Source organism: Marmota monax, unplaced genomic scaffold, assembly GCF_021218885.2.
Source record: "Marmota monax isolate L192 unplaced genomic scaffold, Marmota_monax_Labrador192_F-V1.1 WCK01_AAM20220418_F8-fsc00041, whole genome shotgun sequence".
In the NCBI taxonomy this organism is placed as follows: domain Eukaryota; kingdom Metazoa; phylum Chordata; class Mammalia; order Rodentia; family Sciuridae; genus Marmota; species Marmota monax.
The window spans coordinates 13731144-13754821 of record NW_026695238.1 but is presented as its reverse complement, the minus strand read 5'-3'; the positions used below and the strand labels follow the sequence as shown (position 1 = coordinate 13754821).

At 49.3% G+C, this 23678-nt stretch overlaps 1 protein-coding gene and 1 long non-coding RNA gene across 4 annotated transcripts in view; one reads left to right on the top strand and one right to left on the bottom strand.

The window, feature by feature from the left end:
• The window catches only part of Armc9 (armadillo repeat containing 9), a 131889-nt gene that overhangs the window by 71488 nt on the left and 36723 nt on the right, over positions 1–23678 (bottom strand). For all 3 annotated transcript variants that reach the window (XR_006850808.2, XM_046439776.2, XM_046439777.1), the window contains exons 10-16: positions 15824–15858; positions 13913–14024; positions 11424–11516; positions 6556–6646; positions 5191–5314; positions 2384–2523; positions 1132–1208 (exon numbers count right to left, since the gene is read on the bottom strand). Coding sequence is in view for 2 of the 3 variants with exons in the window: in XM_046439776.2 (XP_046295732.1) it covers positions 1132–1208; positions 2384–2523; positions 5191–5314; positions 6556–6646; positions 11424–11516; positions 13913–14024; positions 15824–15858 (672 nt within the window). In the remaining variant the exon portion in view is untranslated. The remainder of the gene's footprint in view (positions 1–1131; positions 1209–2383; positions 2524–5190; positions 5315–6555; positions 6647–11423; positions 11517–13912; positions 14025–15823; positions 15859–23678) is intronic.
• LOC124089614 (uncharacterized) lies at positions 12201–13301 on the top strand. Its single transcript, XR_006850810.2, has 2 exons — positions 12201–12489; positions 12593–13301. It is a non-coding gene; the product is annotated as an uncharacterized LOC124089614 (long non-coding RNA).

The following is a 23678-nucleotide window of genomic DNA, read 5'->3' as shown; positions in this document are numbered from 1 at the left end:
TTCAGGCATGTGCCACGGTGCTCAGCTAAGAGCTCAGTGGTTTTTAAACATAAAATGCATGGCACAGACTTTAACAGCCCCTGAACTCCACCTGCTGAAGAAACCAGGTCCTCAGCAATGATGCTGTGAGCCAGGAGCTGTGGGTGAAAGGAGTGGCTGGAGCCATCTGCCTGGAATGGGACGGACCAGTGGGAACCCAGGGCTCCCTCGTGACCCTGTGGTCTTGTTACTGTGTCCTACTAACATACGCCCCTGCACCTGGTCCATGGAAAGAGGTCTGACTTTGGCTGCAGGTGAAAGGCAATGTTGTAGCTTGTACAAAGGCGTTTGCAAAACACAAGAGAAGCATCACCTTTGCTGGTTTTTGTTGATTTGTCTTCCTACAGCTCTATTTCACTTAAACAAGGTTTATGGTCCATAAGCTACGAAACTTGGAGGATACCACCAGGTGGGAGGGGATGCTGGTGAGAACAGCTGATCCAGCTGTTCTAGAGGACAATCTGGGGAGACTCAGCCACAGCCTGGTGTATGCTTCGAGTCGGTGGTGAAAAGGGTCCACACCCTGGGGAAGCTCGCGCAGGCTTGGGTGGGCAGGTGCCTCACTGAGGACAGCTGTGGCAGCAGAGCCAGAGACGACCCAGTGTCTACCCCTGGGGGACAGGTAACATGGAGGGGCGTGGCAGTGGCGAGACTGAGTGAACCAGGGGCATGTACAGGAGCCCAGGAAGGTCCCAGCAGCACAGGAAAACTCACACCACGCAAGCTCCACACATGCAGGGTATGGCACAGATGCGGTATCATGTACTTTAAGGCCACATTTGTACCTACTATGGACAACGTTAATGCGAGCACTGACGCTGGGGGGAGATGAAGCCGAGAAAGACGATAAGGAGAAAAAGTGAGGTACAGCAAGGAACATCCCAAAACACGAGGACTTGGGGACACACTCCCTGCTCTGAGCTCCAAACTTTTAGATTATAAAAGATTTGAAGTCGTTCATAAAAATACCTGCAGGAGGGAGCATGTGTATACTTGTCAAATGCAGCCACTGCTGCAGGGCAGCCCCTTGGCTGCAGGCACTGAGGGCCCAGTGTACCCCCACACCCGGGGCCAGCAATGCTGACCGAGTACCTCGTGATTTTCGTGGCCAAGGAGATCCGAAAGGACTTTCAGCACCAGGCCTGCCACCTTGGCACACATGTTCTTCCCTGTGGGACCAAAACAAAACATGACGATTCTAAACTTGAAAGCACAGTTTCACGTCAGGCAGACCTGAGGACAAATCTGGCTGGTCTGTTTATGCTATGTTGTGATGGAAGGCAACCCCAGGCCTGGGTATAAAAGGAAATCAGAACACTGTTATGGAAAACTACAGTGCCTGGGAAAAGGACAGTCCCCTCCCGTTTGGACTGTAAATAACTACCTGCAGGGATCTACTCCCCTTTGAAGTGCTGCGGCTTAGCCCAAGGCTAGAGATTTATTGGAGGCCTGTGAGAAGAGCCAGTTCCTCCCCTTTTCACACTCTGTTTCTGTAAACCTACTCCTGCTAGAAACTAGAAATTTTATGGCACCAGATAAGTCTATTAATGTTGTGAGAAACTGCAGATGGGGGCTCAGAATTTGGAGTGGGACCTCCTCTGGGACCACGGGCATAAAAATAAAGTTTGAGTTGTCCCACTCTCCAAGTGCCCTTTGCCGCTTCTTAAAGGGTCTGATTCCAGCAACAATGTGACTGTGGGACTCAGTGTCCTCCTCTTTAAAACAGCAATTATCTACCTGAAAGGCTGATGGAGAATTCAGTGAGGTGGTGGACATGAAGGACTTAAAGTGGCGTGGAGCCCCCAGTGCCCAGTAATGGGCTATGGCTATTACTGAAGTCGGCACAGACTGATCCCGTACAGGTGGTGGTGCCACCACCTCCCTGAACAAGCAGGGAAACGGCTTATGATGCTCAGAGAACCTCCACCACCAGGAAGGGGTGAGAAAAGGATTAGGAGCAGGAAGCACGGTTAATGTCACTGCTCCCGCCACCAACTTAATCCTGGAGAATGCTGGGCGCACAGTCCTCAGTCTTCAGAATAACGTAATGAAGATGAAGGAAAACACGAATGAATTCAATCTCCTCTTCCTGTGCGAAGTGCATACATATAAACGCTCTTTCTAAGGGCAGACCGTATTTTGGCCTTGGGGACTCAATAGCTCTATACCTAGCTGGAAATAACTTCAGGCTGTCTTTTCTTTTTCTCTGAGGGAGACAAAAAGCAAGCCCCCCCCCACCCCCCCCCACCCCCCCCCCACCCCCCCCGGGCTCACTGGGAACCTGGGCTCTGGTCAGGATCTCTTCTCACACCCCCATACCAGAAAATACAGGATGGGGTGAGACCTGCGCTGCGGAGACAGAGGTTCATGAGCAAAGCCACGGCGTACTCCAGTGTGTAGTCAGACAGGCAATCCGGGTCCTTCAGAATGTCAATCAGCCAGAAGATGAGGCCGTCTCGAATCATCGCTGTCTGCAGTGGGCGCCTGGGACGAAAAGGCCTGAGGTAAATTAAAACTGGCAGGCGGGGCTTGTCACACAGGAGATACAACTCTGCGTCATAAAAGAAAGCCTTCGGAAGATATAGACTCCGAGGCACTTTTTTTTATTATTATTAAGCTGGTACAAATGAAATAACAAAATCCTTTACTTTCAGGGATACGATGAAGCGTTTAAAGGAAGAAGTAATAAGGAGGCTTCCTCCTTTGAAAGTTTCCTTTTCCATATTTAAAATTAGCAGAGTATTACTCAATTTGTGTGTGTGTGTGTGTGTGACTACTGGGGATTGAACCCAGGGGTGCTTTACAACTGAGCTCTCTCTCCAGCCCCCAACTTTTTAAAAAAATTTGAGATAGGGTCTCACTAAGTTACTGAGGGTCTCACTGAGTTGCTGAGGCTGTGATCCTCCTGCCTCAGCCTCCCAGGTGGCTGGGATTACAGGTATGTACCGATGTACCCAGCTTATTTCAAATATTTAATGAATATTCATCGACAGCTTTTGGTCTACTTAAATCAGGAAACAGGGCCACGGTAACACTTCTTTGAAAAATAGATTTTTGTCTCAACCCTATATAATGCAGCACAGGCACTTTGAGCTGAATGAAAATAAAAACAAAAAAGAGCAAGACCCAGCTCAACAGCATTCTGACTCGGATCTCTACAGACGAAGAGTATGGCTTAATGACCCGGGAAACAGAAATTTCACCCAGCATCCAGGTGTAAGATTTTACAGAATCCAATACCTCTTCACAACATACAATGGCGGATGTCATCATGTTAGCCTTAAGAACAGATGTCACCAAGCACAGTGCCACCATGAGAAGCCAACAGAATGATGTGAACATGTGAATACCAGACAGCAGCCAGCACTTGCCTCTCCTTATCAATGAGTTATGGTAAAATGACCGCCCAGGAAGAAGGAGCAAGTAACTGTTCAGGCCATTCCTGTACCCACACAGACCTGACCGGTGTGGCCTCTTGGAACACATGGAGACTGCTCTCTGGGCAAGCCCACTGCTTTCTACTTTTATTGCAGAGACCCTGGAAAGCTGCAAAAAACATTAGGCCCATTTCTACATTACCAGAAAGAACTATTTCTTCACCCAATCTTTTATCTGTACTTCAGTTTCCTAAACATAGTCACCATGAAGCTAAGCTGTTGTGTAGGTAAACGGGAGCAAAGTGTTCGGACAAACTGAGCAGGAATAACTGGACAAATCACTTGCAGCTCTTTTCAGTTCATGAGTTACTACAAGAAATTGCCACCGGCAGGGACCTGGATGACAGCAGACCCTGAGCCTGTCCCTTTCCCCGTGAAGCATGTACCGATTAGATTACTTCACTCTGTAGGCTTCTGGTAATTAGGGAAAGTCAGTCCAATGTTAGCATCTGACGGGGAAAGCATGTTCAGAAGAGGGTGGGCAAAAAGCTGGAGGTTCTAGAATTCTTCAAAAAGTCAAAGATAAAATGAGGCAGTGCTGAGGGAAGCTGAACTCTGAAGATTTGCCATCTCCCTGGCAATTCCACTCCCAGAAGCCTCTCAAGGAAATGCAAATGCGCCCTCACGCTGAGACTCACAGGCAAATGTCCACAGTAGCACTTTGCAAAACAGATAAAACAACGAAAACAATTCACACATCCATTGACTGAGATACAAAACAGGGCCTCTCTATCAGATGGAAGGCTATTCGGCAATAACAAGGAACAAAGCACTGACAAGGGCTAGGACAAGAAGGAACTGTGAAAACATTACACTAAGTGAAAGACGCTGTCACAAAAGGACACACATTATCTGATTCCATTTGTGAAACATCCAGGACAAGTCAGTCTACTGAAAGGAGTTTGGTGGTCACAAGGGCTGGGGTAGGAACAAGGAGGGACTGTAAATGGTACAAGGTTTCTTTTCGTGGTCATAGAAATATTCTAAAATCAGATTGTAGTGATGGCTGCGCACCTCAGCAAATCTGCTAAAAGCCATTGACTTCCACACTTAATATGTGAATTTTATGGTAAGGAAAGTATACTTCAATAAGCTCTCAATTTATAAAAACCTCTAGCAGGTGCCAGATCGGTTCAACAGTACCTGATTTTTCAATTTCTGACGGGGAGCTTCCAAGTCACAGCAGGAGGGTTCTGGGATGGACACACAGGGGCTAGAACCCCATGGTAAATTACACAAGGAGAAATGGCAGGGCCTGTGCTGTGAGCCACTGGTCTCCACAACTGGGGCAGCCAAAGAATGCTTTTGGCCACACTCCCTGTGTCCTTGAGACAGCCCTGACTCCCAGGGGCTGCCAATCACACAGAGGACTAGAGACAACTTGAAGAGTATTCATGTTTGTCTCTCAACCTCGAATGTGGCCTGAGACACAATCCAACAATTCAGCACCTGGAGGGCACTAATGACCTACTGGACACCACCAATGTCCCCTGGAAAACTGTGCCTCCATTCCCAGCAGACTTGTGTAGCAGCTTACTGGAGGAGAGAGAAGCTTTCTATATCTGTCTCGGAAAATCACCCAAACTCTCCTAAGTGTTCACAGAAAAACACCATCTGCCTCCCAGGTTATGGGAATTAAATAAGCACTAAATGGCAGCTTAAAAAACTCAATCAGGCTCCACAGGACCCCCATGACCTATGGCATGATCATCACCTGAGACTGAACTTCTGCAGGGCCCCAAGAATATTTTCCCGGGTGACGACGTCCTTGTCCTCCTCCTTCAGCCTTCCCTCCAGCATCCGCAGCACCTTAGTGTTCTGGGCCAGGTAGAGGCGGCCTAACGATACCCCAGACGAACAGGGGAGAGAGGAAGAATTAATCTGGTGGGCTCCAAATCACTTGCTATGGAAACTTTGCATGTAACACAGCAACTTTGCATATTAGATAATTTTTTGTTCTAAAAGAAATCATTAAAATGCATTTCTTCTAAGAGTTGTTTTATTCAATCAACTATGTAATGAGGAGAAATCACTCTTCACGATCGCCATGTTCCTGTGGGGAGCACTGTCTTCCATGCCTACAGTCTGAACCCCACGGTGAGATGTGCACGGAGAAAAGGCAGGGCCTGTGCCGTGAGCCACTGGTCTTTGCAACAGGGGCAGCCAAGGAACGCTTCTGGTCACACTCCCTGTTCCTCGACGCAGGCCCAGGCTGGAGAAGGTGGAAGCCATAGGGAGGATCCTAGAACACGCCTTGAATGGGCACTGACCTGCTGTGGACTTGTTGGTGACAGACAGGTGTGATGTTTGGACACAAGTGTCAACAGTGCAATGGCACATTGCCTAGACTATAATAAATGTCTGCTGAATGAATGTGATAATGAACAGATGAATGGATAATAAAATTTTGGAGTATTGTGTATCCATAATTTGAAAACTCTTTTTATTTCCATTTTATTTCCACAGCTCAAATAAGTAAGAATTATGGAAAATAACGGCCCTTTGCAAGATCATTTTTAATTCATTTATGGTGGCATGTTATTTTTTAAATTCTCAAATCCTTTAATTTAAGAGATTATATTCTATTGATGGAAGTGGTACACTGCTTATTGGAATCAGCTTTCATTGCTTCACCAACCTTATTTTGCCTTTAAGTAGAAAACTATAGAAAAAGCATAACCTGTTACACACTTGAAAGTAATCTAAATAGTATTGTTCCAGCCCAAAGTGATAAAACAAGAAGGGTTACAAAATCAGCTCTTTCGAAAGAAACAAAATTTGCTGATGGAGATTACAGCATGGGGCTGGGGCTGGGGCCCAGTGGTAGAGCACTTGCCTAGCATGTGTGAGGCACTGAGTTCAATTCTCAGCACGGCATAGAAACAAATAAATAAATAAAGGTCCATCAATAACTAATAAAAACAAATTAAAGCACTATGACAAGAATGTTTAATTTTTACAAGAGACTTCCAATGAATTAAACAGTAATAAAATGAGGAAACATATTTCATCTTTAAGAAATGTGGGGGGAACACCTGCACAGAGCCGCTCTGCTCTGCTCTGCGAAGCTGTGCCTTACCTTCTGCTAGTGACGCCAAAGCGTTGACGAGCCTGGCCATGTACTGCCGCACCACCTCGCTCTTGGAGTGCAGCAACTGCAGCACGCTCCTCTGTGGGGACGAATGTGGAGAGGACGGGGGCTCCGTGAGGAGGGGGGCAAGGCGACAGCCGCCTCAGCAGCTCTGGTTGCTCCCTTCCTCTGCCTGGACTGACTGGAGGGGACAGACCAAAGCCAAACTTCTCCTCTGGAAGTCTTGGTTTCAAATAACACCTGATGAGACTTGGCAAAAAGAATTTATCCAGACTTCTAAATTAGATGAATTAACCACGCAAAACACGCAGCACAGCCGCTGGCACACAGGAAGCGAGGCTGTTGGCTGTCACTATTGCTGAGCGTCACCAGGTCAGGGCATCTGAGCTGGCTCCCTCCAATCCACAGCAGGCTACAGGAAAAGGGTTTTCTAAATTAAGCTGGGTGTAGGGGTGGGCCCAGAGAAGCAGAAGGCTGAGGCAGGAGGATGGCAACTTAGTGAGACCCTGTCTCAAAATAATCAATAAAAGGACTGGGGTGAGTGGTAAAGTGCCCCTGGATTCAGTCCCAACTTCAAAAATAAATAAATAAATAAATAAATAAGATCTAAATTAAGGACTGAACCAACAGAACGAAAAATGTCAACGCTACTCTAAAAGTGGCAATGCAGGCCTGGAACACCAGACCCAAGGCCACAGTGGGCAAGGGGGAAGCACCCAAGTTCCACTGCGTACTCCCCAAAAGGCCAACGGACTGGGGGAACCAGACAAATGAGTGAAAAGTGTTAAAGAAGCAGCTGGACTCCATGCTGCTCCTGTCACCTCCAAGGGTGGTGCAGGGGCACAGGGGTGTTCTTATGTGAGGGTGGCATAGAGGGTCTCTGGACTGGGGACAGTAGGCTCAGGGGGGCTAGGTTCTGCACCAAATGGAGGGGGGTGTCTAAATAAAGAATGAAAAAGCTGCCCCCCCCGACTTGGCTCCCAGACCCTGACTCTGGCAACCAGATCCTTACCTCTCTGCAGGACACGAGGAGACTCTTCTCGGAGGAAAGTGACCACCCCAGGGCAAAGAACTAGAGACTGAAATCAGTGGCTCCCAGCCCATGGCCCCCCAGCTCTCCTCAGTGGAGCTGAGCCAGAGGAAAGGCTCTGACATGGAAAACAGAGCCAAAGAGGGGGCCTCCCTGGAGACCAGACTGTGAGCGAGGGGAGAACCAAAACTAAATAAAAACTTTGTCACCAATACCTCGAGACATAAGAAACTGTATTGTATCCAGGAAAGAAGCAAATGCTCTGAGTTAACAAAAAACTCAACAGGAACTATGGAAAACATAAACAAAGAAACCTCCTAGAAAGTACAACAAAAAGAAAAAGATAGAGAATATGAGAGAAAAATTAACAAAACAACAGTTCAGAAGGGTTGACATTTAGGAAAAGAGAAAACAGAGGAAAAAAATCATCAACAAAATAAAGAAAATTCCCAGAAATAAAACTATCAGATTCAAAGGGCCCACAACAAGGGACCAAAATGCACTTCATGAAGCACATCCAGGGGGACCTCTGAACTGTGGTGATAAAGAGAAGACTCACCATGCTCCCATGTGCTTCTAGAGAGGAAAAAAGACCACATACAAAAGATCAGGAATCAGAATGACTTTGGATTCTCAACAACAAAACTGGAACCCTGGGCTGGGGTTGTGGCTCAGTGGTAGAGCACTTGCCTCGCATGCGCGAGGCACTGGGTTCAATCCTCAGCATCACATAAAAAAATAAATAAATAAAATAAAGATTTAAAAAAAAAAAAACTGGACCCCTAAGGTTCTAGGACGGTGGTCTACATGCCTGTAGTCCCATTAATAGGGAGGCTGAGGCAGGAGAATTGCAGTTCAAGGCCAGCCTCAGCAACTTAGCAAGACCCTATCTCAAAAAATAAAAAGGATTGGGAGTGTAGCTCAGTGGTAGGGCACCCTGGGTTCAATACCCAGTATACAAACAAAACGAAACAAAACTGGAACCCAAAGACAACAAAGTAATGTCTTCAAAATTCTTTTTTTGGGGGGGAGTGAACCCAAGGGAAGTTTACCACTGAGCTACATTCCCAGCCCTTTATATTTTGAGACAGGTTCTAAGTTGCCCAGGCTGGCCTTAGACTTGGGATTCACCTGTCTCAGATGCCCAGGTTGCTACGATCATAAGCATGTGCCACCACAACCAGCAAATGTCCCCAAATTCTACAGAAAATTTATTTACAACCCAGAATTCTACACAAAAAACAAAGATATTTTCATTCAGGCACAATCTCAAAAGCCAAACTGCCAGGTGGTCTCCGTGTAGGGACTATGACTAAAGGATGCGCTCCACCAACTGAGAGAGCAAGTCAAGGAAGAGGGCGATACCGGAGAGAGGGGACAATGGCTGGAGTTGGGTGCGGAGATGATTGGATGACAGCTCTGAGGCACATGAAAAGGGCCACAGCCCACAGGGAACAGAGGTGACTCGAGGACACTGCATTGAGGGCTTCATCTCCTGCTTCCTGTACACATTCTATATTTACTTTTTATTGTAGTCTAACAATTATATAGAAGATGGCACAGGTCATAAGTACAGAACTCTGTGAGTTTCCACAGTGAACATGTGGGTGACAAGTAGCCAGGTCAAGAGGCAGAACATTATTATAGCCTCAGGACCCCCTTCCAAACTGAGGGAGACATTTCTTTCCTGGCTTCTTCTGCCACAGATTTATTTTGCATGTTTTCGAATTTTTCACAAATGAAATCATATTTTGTATATTCTTTCATGCCTGACCTTTTCACCCAACTTTTTTTTTTTCAGGTTTGTGAGATTCACCCATGTTCTCTCTGTGCTCCTTCTCATTGCTCTCTGAACCCCATGTCGCAAATCTATCACAGACATTCATTCCTACTGTTGATAGACATTTGGGTTGCATCAAGCGTTTGGGATCTTATAAAGCAGTACCACTCTTGGACTTATTTTTGCAGAGGGGCACCTAGGATTGAACTCAGAGGCACTCGACCACTGAGCCACATCCCAAGCCCTATTTTGTATTTTATTTAGAGACAGGGTCTCACTGAGTTGCTTAGGGCCTTGCTTTTGCTGAGGCTGGCTTTGAACATGAGATCCTCCTGTCTCAGCCTCCTGAGCAGCTGGGATTACAGGCCTGCACCACCGTGACTGATCTTGGACATTTCTGAGTGAACACATGGACCCGTTTCTGTTGGAGTACACCTAGAAGTGGTTTGCTAGACATAAGCTGTGCAGTCTCAGTAAACGCCACAGGTATTCCAAAGCAGTGCACCAGGGTGACTTTTAAACAGGGAGCTAAATGCTTCAGAAAAAGAGCTCAGAACCAAGACCCGGAGAGGCGCCCCTCCTCCCCCCACACCTGCAGTGTGGACAGCTGTGGACAGTCTTTCCACCCCACAGAAGGGTTCTCACAAAATCAAATCCTGAGAACCAGAAGCAGACCAGCGAGCTTAAAGGCTGAAATACAAAGTGGCATGTTCTGTAGTCCCATCCCAGCTACTAAGGAGGCAGGGGCAGGAGGATCACTTGAGCCCAGGAGTTCAAGACCAGCCTGGCCAACAGGGTGAGACTCTGCCTCAAAAAAAGAAAAAAAAAAAAAGCCAAAATACCGAGAGCTCAGCACTGGCTTTCTCTGCCATATACCCATGTATACTATCGCTGGACAACTAGTACCTGGCTGGCCTTTCCATCCTGCCACATGCCCTGCTTCCCAGGACTCTCTCCTGACCCTGCCTACTAATGTCCCCAGAGGGGATCAGTAAGTGCCCGGGAAAGCTGTGCCCCACTATTATCCAACCATCCATTCATGCCACCTTCTCCCAGTGCCCCCATCTAACCTGAGCACAGCTCCACCTCCCTGCAGAGCAGGGTCTGTGCCTGCTGCTCAGCACAAAGTCAGACGGCACATGCAGGACTCAGGGATGGTGGGAAACTATAAAGACAAGCAGGAAATGATTCACACCAAAGTCAGGATGTGAACATCCATTTTGTAACAGCACTGTTCTCAGCAGCCAAAAGGAGAAAGAAACCCATGTGTCCGTTGATGGATGAATGGATAAGCAAAATGAGGATTGTAAGGCTAATACATGGAATATGATAATCTAGCCTTTAAAAGGAAAGAAATTCTGATATATACCTGAATAATAACATGAATAAACCTCAAGGACATTATGGTAAGTGAAACAAGCCAGTCACAAAAAACCCCAATACTATATGAGGTCCAAATCATGGGGACAGAGCACAGGATGGTGGTTTCAGGGCCGGGGGAGAGGGGAAGAGGAGCTGTTGCTTAATGGGCACAGGGTCAGTATTATAAAGTGAAAAGAGCTGCTCATGGAGACGCACGGGGGTGGCGACTTACCATCATGACTGTATCTAACACCACTCAACGTTTAAAGTGGTTAGGAAGGTAAATTTTATGTGATGTGTGTTTACCACAAGATTTAAAGGTAGGACAGTGTTTCCTTCTAGGGGAAAGGCCAGGGCACAACCGGAAGCACCAGGAGGTTAGACGGCCTGAATCTGCTTCCCTGTCTGTGCACCCTGAGTCGCGCTCCGTTTTCAGGACTCACGGTAAGCAGCGGGAGGAGGGAAAGAGTTGAGAATTGGAGAAAAAGAAAACGACAGAAGGAGCCGCGGAGAAGAATGAAGCAGGTCCTGCTAACTCGTTCAGGACTCCTCGCTAGAAGCAAACTCAGACTCCCCAGCTCACAGGGTCAAGGCTGACGCCCAAGGAAACAGAAGCTCCCCACCTGCTAAGGTCAGTCCCGAGGACCGCAGGCCCTGGCTGACCTCTGCCCACCTCTTACCCACCTGGTTGTGGCTATGACAGTCCAGGAGGTCGTTGCTGATGTACGCCTGCAGAACCGTCTCCCTCTGCTCCCCAGGATGGGATGTGGTCAAGCGCTGGAGGGAAGAAAAACAAAAGTAACAGGACCTAAGTGTTAACAGGAGAAAAACTCCCATACAGCAGCTACGGTTTAAACGGCAGTTAAAACTCCACCAGTGACTATACACTGAACCAAGCAAAATAAATACTAGCCAAGTGGGGAGGTTGGTTAGCCAGCCAGCCAATCAATAAGGTGATGCGGGGGACATCTTAGGAGATGGGTGATGTCGGGGATAATGGAGTCAGCTTCATATGTGAAGTCTCCTCAGAGGGAAAGGGGCATGATGCCCAGGTCATCAGTGTGCAGATGAGAGAGCACCTGTCACCCTAGAGAGGCAAGAGTTGGCTCCGCAGGGTGAATGGACCGTTAGCCAGCAGGGGAAGGTGAGTGGAGGGGTGGGGAAGCATGGCCCAACTCAAGAAGGTACAAACACAGGGCAGAACCGAGTGGCTCATGGGTGGGGCGTGGGGCTGATGGGAGGTCTTGGAACACACCCTAAGGGACCCACAGAGCCATACTCAGCGAAGTGTGAGCGTGCCCGGTGGGGAGCTGGCAGGACTTCTGTAGACTGCAAAGTCCACAGGTCTGTTGTGTGGCTCTAAGTAAGGGCTTACGTAATGTCTGCAGGGAAGAAGAAGGTTTCACTTGGAGCACGTGGAATGTGCTCGTGCACATGGGCGTGTGCGGTATGAGTGGGGAAGCGAAAAAGCCATGGAACTGAAGTGGGCAAATGTGCTTATTTTTCCAGGAAAACCTCACTAGATAAACATCCTGAGGCTGCAGGCCCTGCTTCTGGCTGGAGAGAACACCCTGGGCAAGGCCAGAAGGAACAGTGGCTGAGGGGAGAGCTGACAGGACGAGGAGAACCGGGGAGGCAGGTGCCCACCATCATGGCGGGAAGGCCCTATAGGAAGAGGGGCCTCTCCTGGAGGAGGAAGGTGCCAAGAAGGCCACACAGGGAGCTGCTGCCCCCTCTCAAGCTCACTGAGGTTGAGGCAGGGGCCAGGGGCTGGGGCGGGGCCCTGGAGGGGGACGGAGACAAAATCATTAAAAAGCCTTATTTTTCCTGTGACAATGTTCTTCTCTCAGCAGAGCAACGTCCTGTCTCAGCCAGAGGCTTGGGAGAAGCGTGGGCTGAGAGGAAGTGCTAGGTGGCAAACCAAGAGCCAAATAGGAAGTGAGTCTGCTAAGCCGAGCAGAGGGCACGGCGGGGACAGCCCGGGAGACCCTCAAGTGGCCCACCCATGGGGCCAACTGACCCCAGTGGAACCAGAGCAGACGCCATGGCCTGGCCACAGGACTCTCCCTGTGTCCTCAAGTCATCTTCCAGATGCACCACCAGACCAGCAGGGAGCAGGACTGATTCGTCCCCAGATGGGGGAAATTAGTCAAGATACTCTAAAATTAGGGGATCCATGAAAGGGCCTGCTGCAAATACAGGGTGAGGCAGAATGGTCATCCAGGTAGAGGGCCCGCCATCAAGGGGGGATGCCGGCAGTCCTCAAGTGAGTCCAGGGAACCCGGTGTACCCAAGCCCTTTCAAGGGCTTGGGCCTACAAGGACACGATTATTTTCACAATTCTACTACAATATGACCCCTATATTCATGATCAGTCTCTCAGGGGCTATATGAAGCGTGGCACTTGGCAAATAGAATGCAAGAGCAGATTCGAGAATCCAGCTGTCCTCCATGTTGCTGACATGAAGAAACCTGCAAACACGTGAAACGATGCACCCTTCTCGTTGACTTTGTTGATTAGAAAGTTGTTGTGGTTTTTAATAAAAATGTCATTTATGTTAACATGTTCATTTGTTTATTGTTCACTTTACATATTTTAAGTTTCTCAGTTGTAATTTCCAATACTGTAAAATATCAGTAGATAAAATTCACGTAAGCAGCAGCTCTCCGCAGCCCTTAGTAAGTGTTGAGTGTGTGGAGGGTGTGAGACTGAACCTGAGAACCCATGGCTGGTTCACGCTGCTGCTGTCAGGCTGGGGACTGTGAGGATCCGAGGCCTCAGAGGAGGCTTTATTTCCCCTAAAGACTGGTCTTTGCCCTGGAGGCCGGCCCCGTGACATCTGAATACCGGAGTCTTGGGCCTCCCTCCCAGCAGGCCTGGCTGCGCTGGGAGCTGTGCCGGCAGCTCTCGCCCAGGAGAGGCCTTGACTGCAGCTCGTCGTCACGTCACAGCGTGATGGCAACAGCAACTGTGATGCCAAAGTAGGGGTCTTAGAAAGGCCAGAGCTGCCCTCAGGAGCTGCTCTGAACTCTAGTTCTTGGTGGCATCGGGAGCAGAAAGGAAGATCTCCAGTAGAAGGGTTACAAGATACAAGCATGGTAGCCAGCCAAGAAGAGCAGCACTGGGCTTGCTTTTGTTTTTTGTTTTCTGACATCAAGGGAAAGGTACCTACCCAGCGCAGAGCCTGCAACAAGAAGGCTTTCAAGCGGTCGCTCCCCCAGATCAAATCCTTCTTCAGTTTCTCATAATCCAGGGAGGGCAGCAACGGGACATCCTTCAGTTTCCTACTCACGTCACAAGTTCAAAGACAAAAACAATGACACCTCCTGACCATCCACACACCTGCTCTGGACCTGATCAGCCAGAGGGACTAGCAGTGGCCCCGCTGCCCGCCCTCCAGACTCAGCCAGCTCAGCTCGGCCAGTTCTGTTAGATGGACCAAGGTTTTGTGTTATGGTTTCTCTAAAATGAAGAGCCTCTGCCTGAATAGGCTTAGGCCTGTGGTGGGGAGAAGTCACCCTGGAGGCTCCTAAATTTTCCATCCAAGTTCTATTCAGAATTCCTGGCAAAGCCCTCAGACTATTAGCACCAGCAGTACCTGAGGGGTTTATCTGCACACCCAAAGCCATTGCCCCTCTCAAGCCTGGGGAATGAGTACCATAGAACAGGGGCCAGGAAGCAACTTGTAAGGGAGCAGGGGCCGGATGGACCACTGTGGAGGTGGAGGACTGGGAGCGAGGGGCTGGGACACACAGTGAGAGGGACAGTTTGCTAAGCCTGCCCAGAGGACCCCAAGTTTAAAGATCCCAGGGAAGCCAGGGGTCCGATTAGATCTCTGATTAAAGATCTGCCCAGCTTGGACGAACCCAAGACCTGCCCCCGCTTAGCCAAAAACAGAAGGAACCAGTCCCTTCAGACTCCTTGTCCCTAAAACAAGTATCTCCACATTTTGGTTTATTGAACAAAAGGTTAGAAAGTGGGGAAAATGAAGAGAACCGAATGAGGCCCGTGGTGTAGGTGACAGCACAGTGCCAAAACGACTTCCTCCTGTTGACCAGACACAGTCACCACTGGGGAAATGGGGGGGCCTCAGTTTCTGTGAATCTGTAATTAATTCAAAATAAAAACCTAAGCCAGGGTTGGTGGTACATGCCTATAATCCCAGCAGCTTGGGAGGCTGAGGAGGATCACAAGTTCAAAGCCAGCCTCAGCAACACAGCAAGGACCTAAGCAACTTAGCAAGACCCTGTCTCAAAAAATAAAAAGGGCTGGGATGTGACTCAGTGGTTCAATCCCTGGTACCAAATAAATAAATAAATAAATAAATAAATACCAAAAGAAAAAAAGAAAAAGAAAAAAGAAAAATATCTCCAGTATCAAGGGGGAAAAGGAGACACACAGTATTAAGTGGAGACACACTTCCCTGTTTGGTGAGAACAGGGAAGATGCAGGGCTGCCCTTGTTCTGAGGGTGGAGGGGAATCGGTTCTGGGAGGAGGGAGTCCGGGCATGCTGGTTTCCTATAATGAACTCGTGTGACTTACACAATGAAAAATGACATGCCAGCTTTTTCAGGATTAGCTTTCACTGGACAAAAGGAGATTCTTGTAGAGGTTCCATGGAAGGGGCCGGAAGAGAAGGCAACAGCTGAGCTCTCAATGAGCAGCTGCGGGCGGAGCGCCCCTCTTCGGCACCCAGCAGGAAGCCCACGGAGCGCACCGTGGCTGCTTCGATGCTGTTTTCGGAGGCACATACTATTCTGAATTTAAAAATCAACAGAGCTACTTTGCAAATTCCAATTGTAAATCACTAGGTCAGGATTTTTCAAAATTGTCAAGGCCATGAAAGACAGAGGAACGCCTCAAATTCAAGAAAACTAAGAAGACACTCTGGTAGCATGAGGTTCTGGCTCCAACCCTGGCCCAGGGAAGACACGGGGGAGCAACGGTACCTGCGAATGAGCCTGCAAACCTGGTGGGAGCTGCCTCAGTGCCCACTGCTGGGTGTCTATTAAAGCTACTGTGAATTCCAGTTTGACATCTAGCTGTCCTCATTAATAAGATTTTCCAAGAGCGATTACTTACACGGGTGCCAAGGAGGCTCGCAACATGGTTGAGGCCTGAGGGGAAGGGGACGGGAGAAGAGAGACCATGTTAAGCACCGACAGCAACAGCTCTGACTCAGACCCTGTCAACAGTACACAGCCAACACGCCTGCAGGGTTCTCCAGCCACAGTCACACATGACTTAAAAATCAGCCCACAACACTGCTGAGAGCTGCCCGCCCCAAGCCCCTGGCTAAGGTAAATGCTGCAGTGGGTCCACCCAGACCCCAGAGGCCATAAAGCTGCCCAAAGACATCGTGAAGAATGAAAGCAAAGTGGGTCATTGGATGTTCTTAGTTTTTTCTCTCTCACGATTTTCTCTTTAAGTACAAAAACAACACATGTACTGTGTGTCATTTCCCAGTCCTGAAAGAATCTGGCTTGGGACCCATGGAATAAGTCGCCCCTTCCCCGCCTCCATGGTCTGCCAGATGCAGGTCCACCCTGAGATCCGCTCTGGCCCTTGAGCAGCGTGCTGCTCACCAGGATCCACTGAGGGACACGGGATCTCGGGAGCACAGTGTGCCACAAAGCCTTCCAGGAAACCCAGGCACCAGAAGTTTCAAACCCTGATTCTTGTGATCAAATCAGAAAGGTTTCAGACATGTTGTTCAGAGTGACAGGGATGAGTTTATTAGAAGGGCTAGGAAAAGGGAAAGGGGGCTCTCTCAAGGCAGAGAGTGGGTCCTCTCAGAGAGGAGAGGTGGGCGTGCCTCTCCCGCCATCCAGCTTCTTGTTTTGTTTTTGGCACTGAGGATCAAACTCTGGGGTCCTTGACCACCGAGCCACACCCTCAGCCCTTTTTGTATTTTATTTAGAGACAGGGTCTCACTGAGTTGCTTAGTGCCTCGACGTTGCTGAGGCTGGCTTTGAACTCACGATCCTCCTGTCTCAGCCTCCCAAGCCCCTGGGATTACAGGCACCTGCCACTGCACCCGGTCTGCCCTCCAGTTTTATCGGGGGTCCCAGGGAAGTTTCCAGAGAGCCCTGCCCAGGTCCACCTCTTGATTTTTGACTCACAACAGGATGATATCAAAGTTCCAAGTCCCCACTGCCATGACTTTGGCCTGGGCCACCAGTTCTAACTGGAACCTGTTCTTCAGATGTTCCGGGTAGGAGAAATTAATTCTTATCTCCCTGAGCTCGGGATCTGGTCTGTGTAAAGGTCACAGAAGTTCCCGCTTCAGGGTAACTGTGTTCTTATCAGCATTTCAAGGCCTGCATTTCTCCTGCAGATGTCAGGTAGTGCTGAGGAATGTGACATATCCTGTGGATCATATCTTGTGGACTTAGGTCAGGCAGGGCTTCAGGTAAACAGTTTCTCAAAAGTGAAATGGGGTCAGCACAGCGGGCCCAGTCTCTGGAACCACACCCCAACCTCAAGTTCCTACCACTTGCACCTGACTATCCCCTCTCATGCAGACCTCTGGAACAAGCACCTGCATCTCAGCCGGGCCCTTGGGGACTTGTCTGCACTTCGGTTTGAGCATCTGACTCTGGTCCATAAGTCATGCATTGCTAAGCCAGCAACGCCCTGCTCTGGTGACAGCCCCATTACGGGAGTGCATATCAGGGAGAGCAAGTCCTTCATTTTCCACACTTTGGGCGCATCTCGGATATTCATCTACTGAATTAGCTTTGGAGAGGAACCAAAGTGTTTTCCTGTTCATGGGTTTGTTTAAAAGAAAATGGAATTTCCATCCGCCATGGAGCCTTTCCCAAGGGGCAGGCCATGGTCCTTATTCTCTCTGTGTCCCCACGGCTCTTGAACAGGACACCAGTCATTTTTAACCACATGAACTGTGATTATTTCACAAATATTTGTGTCTTTCTCCTTCAGCAGACAATAAATTCTGTAAGGACTGGAAACATGTCACCCTCCTGTCCTCAGCATCTGCTACAGTGCCTAGGCAGACGGAGTCACTGATTCAACATCTGTTGAAATGAAGGAAGACGGACCCCCAAGAGGCCTACTCCAGGGTCCTCCAGTGCCTAGGAAGAGGCCCTGGTGACGACGACTCTGTCACTGATTGCTTCCCTCTGGCAGGTTTACAGATGTGCAGATTCCCACCTTGTGGACATCTGACCTTACTTTTCAATGGTCTGTGACTATGTATGTTCCCATATTTTTTAGCCCTTGGGTTGTATTAATTAGTAAACAGCTTATTCCTATTACTGGCTTAGTGAAGAGTTCAGAAAATAAGTTGGAAATGGTATCCAAATTACTCATGTAATACATTAAAGAGACCAAGAAGCTGACAGTGGGTCAACTGGGTCAAATAAGGACATGGCCACACTAAAATATTAGCATAATACAGATAAAAATTAAGAATTAGAGGGGCTGGGGTTGTAGCTCAGCGGTAGAGCACTCGCCTGGCATGTGTGAGGCACTGGATTCAATCCTCAGCACCACATAAAAATAGAATACAGATATTGTGTCCACCTATAACTAAAAAATCAATATTAAAAAAAGAATTAGAAATGCTGGCTCATTCCTATTTTCCCAATAAAATTCAGCACTACCTTTTTTTCATAGCTATAGGAAGTTTTCCATTATTCAAAAACCAACCCCTCTTTGCTAAACTCTATCCATCAATTTGCCTCATGAAGAAAGTAGTTGACAAGTAGGAATAACGGCCCCTCAGGAGTGGAAACAGGGCTGGGGATGTGGCTCGAGCGGTAGCACGCTCGCCTGGCATGCGTGTGGCCTGGGTTCGATCCTCAGCACCACATACAAACAAAGATGTTGTGTCCGCCGAAAACTAAAGAATAAATATTAAAATTCTTAAAAAAAAAAGGAGTGGAAACAACAGGTAAGTGAAACCCCACTGGGACTTCAGCATCGAATCTAGGAAAGAAGAAAGCCAGGGAGGGGCTGCGGAAAAGGGCTCAGCACTGTGCCCAGGACGGAGTGGGAGGCCACAGTGTTTCATGCATTCAGCAAGCACCCACTGATTACACCATCTGCCAGGTCACTGCTAGGCCCTTGGTCACACAGGGGTGAACAAATCAAGTGCCTTTCTCAAGAACTCCTGGTCCAGTGGGGGGACACATGGCCAAGCAACTCCCCTTGCCTCAGGGTCCTCACCTGCAAGATGGCGGTACTCAGAGTGCCGACCTCACGGGTCTGTTTCGAAGACTGAGTGAGTTAATTCTGGCCTGCTCAGTCTCCACCCCCAGCCCCCACAGATCAGGTCCCTGTGGTTCTGTGGTGAATTTCCCTCACACCCAGGACTTTCTCTCCAATCCCCACACCGGGACTTCCTTTGGCACCGCCTCTCTCTTCTGAGCAGACGGCCATGGTAAGAGTTCCTTGACAACCAGTGGGCATCTCATGGGCATTAGCTCATTTCCTGCACTGTTGTGGAGATGAAGCACCTGCCCTAGGCCAAGAGTCCAACCAGAGGTCGGGTCCCAGAGCCCACGCCGGCTCGGCCCACTCCCCCGCCAGGCTCTTCCTCCAGCCCTCCTGTCCTGCTTGGCCAAGGGGAGCTTTATCAAAGCCACCTCACCCCCATCTCCTCAGTCTCACCTCTGGCACAGCTCTGTGCCATCCTGCAGTCTCCTTCTTCATCCTTCAAACTCAGTTCCAGCCATTGTGCTCAGTGAGATGGTTCCCAGCACTGCCCTCTACCCTCACTTCCTGGAGCTCTGACAAACACGGATTTTTTTTTTCTTTAATATTTATTTTTCAGTTTTCGGTGGACACAACATCTTTATTTTATGTGGTGCTGAGGATGGAACCCAGGGCCCTGCGCATGCCAGGCAAGCGCGTTACCGCTTGAGCCACATCCCCAGCCCAAACACCAATTTTGTTTGCCTGGTACTGCTGTGTTCTCTACAGAGCGTAAGGAACGTTTTCCATGTTTCCATGAGAAGTGTGCTCCATGTTTCTACTTTCCCTCCAGTGGTCCTCAACAGGGAGTCACCTTGTCCCAGGGGACATTTGGCAACACGGGGAAACATCTTTTGGTTGCCCAAACTAGGTGCTATTGGCATCCCCTGGGTAGAGGCAGGAGGTGCTATTACCCTCCCATCCACACACAGAACAATCCAGTGCTGGAGTCCAAAAGCCCTGCTCTAGACAAGGGCTTTCTGTTTTGTTAACAAAGCAGATACTCAGATCTCTTCTGAAGTGAATTGAGTTACTCAAGGATTTGCAATCATATTTATGATACGTAGGAGGTGTCCACCTGGAAAGGCCAGATAGGACCACATGTGGGTAGGGGCCACAGGGACGGCAGAGCAAGTCAGCACAGCCACCCTCCCCAGCCCGATGACACTGAACTCCTGGTAAGTAAGTACTGAATTCTAATTTAAATGACAAACTTGAATTGACCTAGACATTGACCCCTGGGCATAAACTTGCTTAATGATGGGGTACATAGCAGGCCATAGCTTCTGTGTCCTCCTCCTGGGTAGAAGTCTTAATAATAACACAAAAGCACTGAGGAGGCTGCTCTGAGATTCTGTGGGCCACTCTTCACTGTGTGCTGGATTTCTAGAAGTCTACATGTGCAGGTTCTTGAGCAGGATGTGACAAGAGCCTCTGCTGGCTGCACTCAGGAGTCACTGCCACCAACTGTGAGCACTGCAGTATTTGCACAGTGTGGGGACAGTTCCAACAGGTAGGCAGCAGCCCCAGCAGGAGAAAGATGACAAATCCAAACATCAGCAGCCACAGAATAATTCCCCTAACGGAGCTCACAATAGGTTCTTAACACAGGAGGAACAAGTTTCAGAGAGAACTCCCTTGCTGAGAAGTAGGTTCTGGGTCCTGACTCCAGGCCAGGTGGCTCTTCATGATCTCTAGGTTTTTATGCTGAGAGCGCAGAGAATGGCCACTGTGGCCAGTGCACCCCTCTAGGAAGCCTGGCAGGAATGCTGGGGCAACCTTTTCAGGGCCCAGGTGTCGAACAGGGGGTAAGTAATGTGTTAATGCATCAGCTATTCCCTGAGCACCTTCACTGAACCACTTCAGGGCGAGGCTCTTGGAACTGTGGGCCTGGGAGACAAACGTCCCTAAGCCAAGGTAAAATGGTAGTGTAACAGGGGTCCAAGTTATGCTTACACAGCCCTTGCTGCTTTGCCACTGCAACTTATTTTTAAAATGGACACATTTCTTTCTCTTCCTCTCTCTCTCTCCTCTCCTCCCTAATCTCAGGGGAATCAGGATTACTTTCTTCCCCATTTTAGGCAGAGCATCTGTCCTTCAGTGTGCACCCACCATAGAAACCAGGTAATCCAGACTTTGGGGATGGCACCTCAAGACTGAAATGATTCTCTCCCAAATTAACAAATGATTTACAACTCCAACGGAGGACATGTGGGGTGTAGCCTTTGAATCCCCTCTTTAAAAATCCCCGGTTCCCCTTGCTGGGCACAATCCCAGCTTCTGGGATAGGAGTTCCCAGTGCTTCTCCTTTGCTAATAAAGTTTTTTTCAAAATTGTGTCCTCATTGGATTGGCATCAGGGACAAGGAGTAATCTTTCAATAACAGTAGCATCTATACCTTATTATGGTTTAGATCTAGAAATGTCCCCAAAAAACTCATGCTTTGGAAGCACAGTCCTCAATGCAGATAAACTCAAAGGTGGGGCTTTAGGCACTGATTAGAGTTGTAACCTCGTCATGGGTGAGAACTATGGACAGGTGGGGTGCGGCTGGAGGAAGTGGGTCATGGGGGGCAAGCCTCAGGACTGCTCTGTTCTGAGCTTTCTCTCCCTGCTTCCCGGCTGCCACACACAGAGCAGACACCCGGCCACCGTGATGTTCTGCCTCACCTCAGGCCACGGCAACTGAGTCAGGTTCCTGGACGTTCATGGATTGGTCTGTGGGCTGAACCTCTGAAAGCTCCTCTAAGCTGCTTCTCGGGTCTTCTGGTCACAGTGATGCAAAGCTGCCTACCACACACTCCTTGGCCACAGGAAGACCCTAGAGCCTGGGCCTGCAGCAGCTGCTGCCCTCTGGTGCAGGGGTCCTGGCATGGGGGAAGATGGGTGCTGGGACCACCTCAAGGACAGGACAGCTATCGGTGATAACAGTGGGGAAGGACTTTGCTAATGACATGTGAGGTCAGTCTGCAGAAGTGTATTCAGAGAACTCAGTATCTGAGGTAACACCAAGCAAGGTGACTGCCAGTCACCCAACTGGAGACTGATGAGCAGTCCTCTCCTGAGGGACTTCTCCAGAGGCCTTGGTATGCCACTGTGTGTTTGGAATCACACTAGAGAGCCTGTCGCAAACTCACTAAACTATAGCTTGTCTGGCTCTGGGGCAGGGAATCCTGTGGGATTAGTGTTAACACAATTTGCACAGAGCACAGGGGAGACTGAGACTGAGCCAACACACTTGGGAAATGCGTCTCTGCTGGTACAAAAGTGGCAGGAAGAGCAGGTGCTCATCCGGAGGGGGAGAAAGAAGGGGCGGGGCTCAACACCGGCAGGCTAGGACAGCAAGCAGCTGCTAACCCCTGAAGACCAGCCGGTGCCCACCAACTCCCCCTGTCCCTGCTCATGCTGCCGCCTATGCTGTGCAGGAGCGCATGTGACCAGGGACGGCAGGACCCTTGGCCAGACCTCCAGAGAGGTTCAGATGACCACAATGGGACATATGAGGCAATGTGCTCAGCCCAGGGACTGTATAGGTAATGGAGGGCAGAGACCACCCAAAGCAGTACAGGTGCTGTGGCCAACTCCCTAGCAGGAAGGGGGAGGAGCACAGCATGAGGAACGCTTTATCCTGCAGCAAGGACAGGTACTGGGAAAGGGGACAGCACAATCAGCTGCCTGTGCGACACCCTCATCCTTCTGGAAACTTGAAGGTAGAAACAAACAGGACAACCAGAAAGGTAACTCCGGCTGGGTAAGTATGTAGTTGGTACAGCAGGAGCTTTGAGATGTTAGGAAGGTGCCTTTAAGCCAGGAGAGCACCTTGTAGAACCTGAGCAAACGCAACAGCACCCAGACTGGGGAAGAAGGGAGGATGCTCTTTCGGGTCCTGGTGAACAAACGAACACAGGGCGAAGAGGGGAAAGGCCCTGGGCAATTCCCAAATGTTCCCTAGAGTTGCTCACTGAGACAGATAACACAGGAGCCCAGTTTGGAGACAGACTGTGGCAATCCTGTCAGACTGGAGGAGCCCGGAATTTGCAGATGGCCAATCACAACTCTACCAAGTGTCACCAGGTTAGTTCAGGGGTGGGACAGGCACTGGAGTGTGAGGTACAGAGGGAGGGGAGCTCAGTGGGCAACTCCAAACCCACAGGGCCCTGGACTAGAGAGTCTGCCTATGGTGATGGGCCAAGGGCAGGTGTCTGCCCCAACCTAGGTGGTCACAGAAGGGGAGGGCAGGGCTGCTGATGCTGAGCTTCAAGGCAGAGCGATGGCCACACGCTGGCAGACTCCAGGAACAGTCTTCCTTGGCTGAGCAATGCTCCTGGACACAAGGCCATATGAAAAAGGGTGACCACCACCACTGCCCCAGGCCCAATAGGGTTTCCCTGTAACAGAGGGTAGGTGTGGAAGTAGATGGTTTCTGAGAGCCACACATCTGGGGCCTGTCAGAGATATACTTCCTGCCATCACCTGGAAGTATTTACTTCCAATGGGGCCTCACCTGGAATTGTTGAAGAAGGGAGGATTAATTCCCAGAAAGGCCATTTCTCCAAACGAGGATGCATTTAATTGGAAATTTCCCATCTCATGAATGCACAAACCCAGGGCTGCCACTAGGTGGGCCTTGGGACTCACCCAAGGGCTGTGACTCAGATTTCCACCCTGAGGGTCAGCCCAAACTCTCTCATGACCAGCTGCCCTCTGCCTATTCCTGCCAC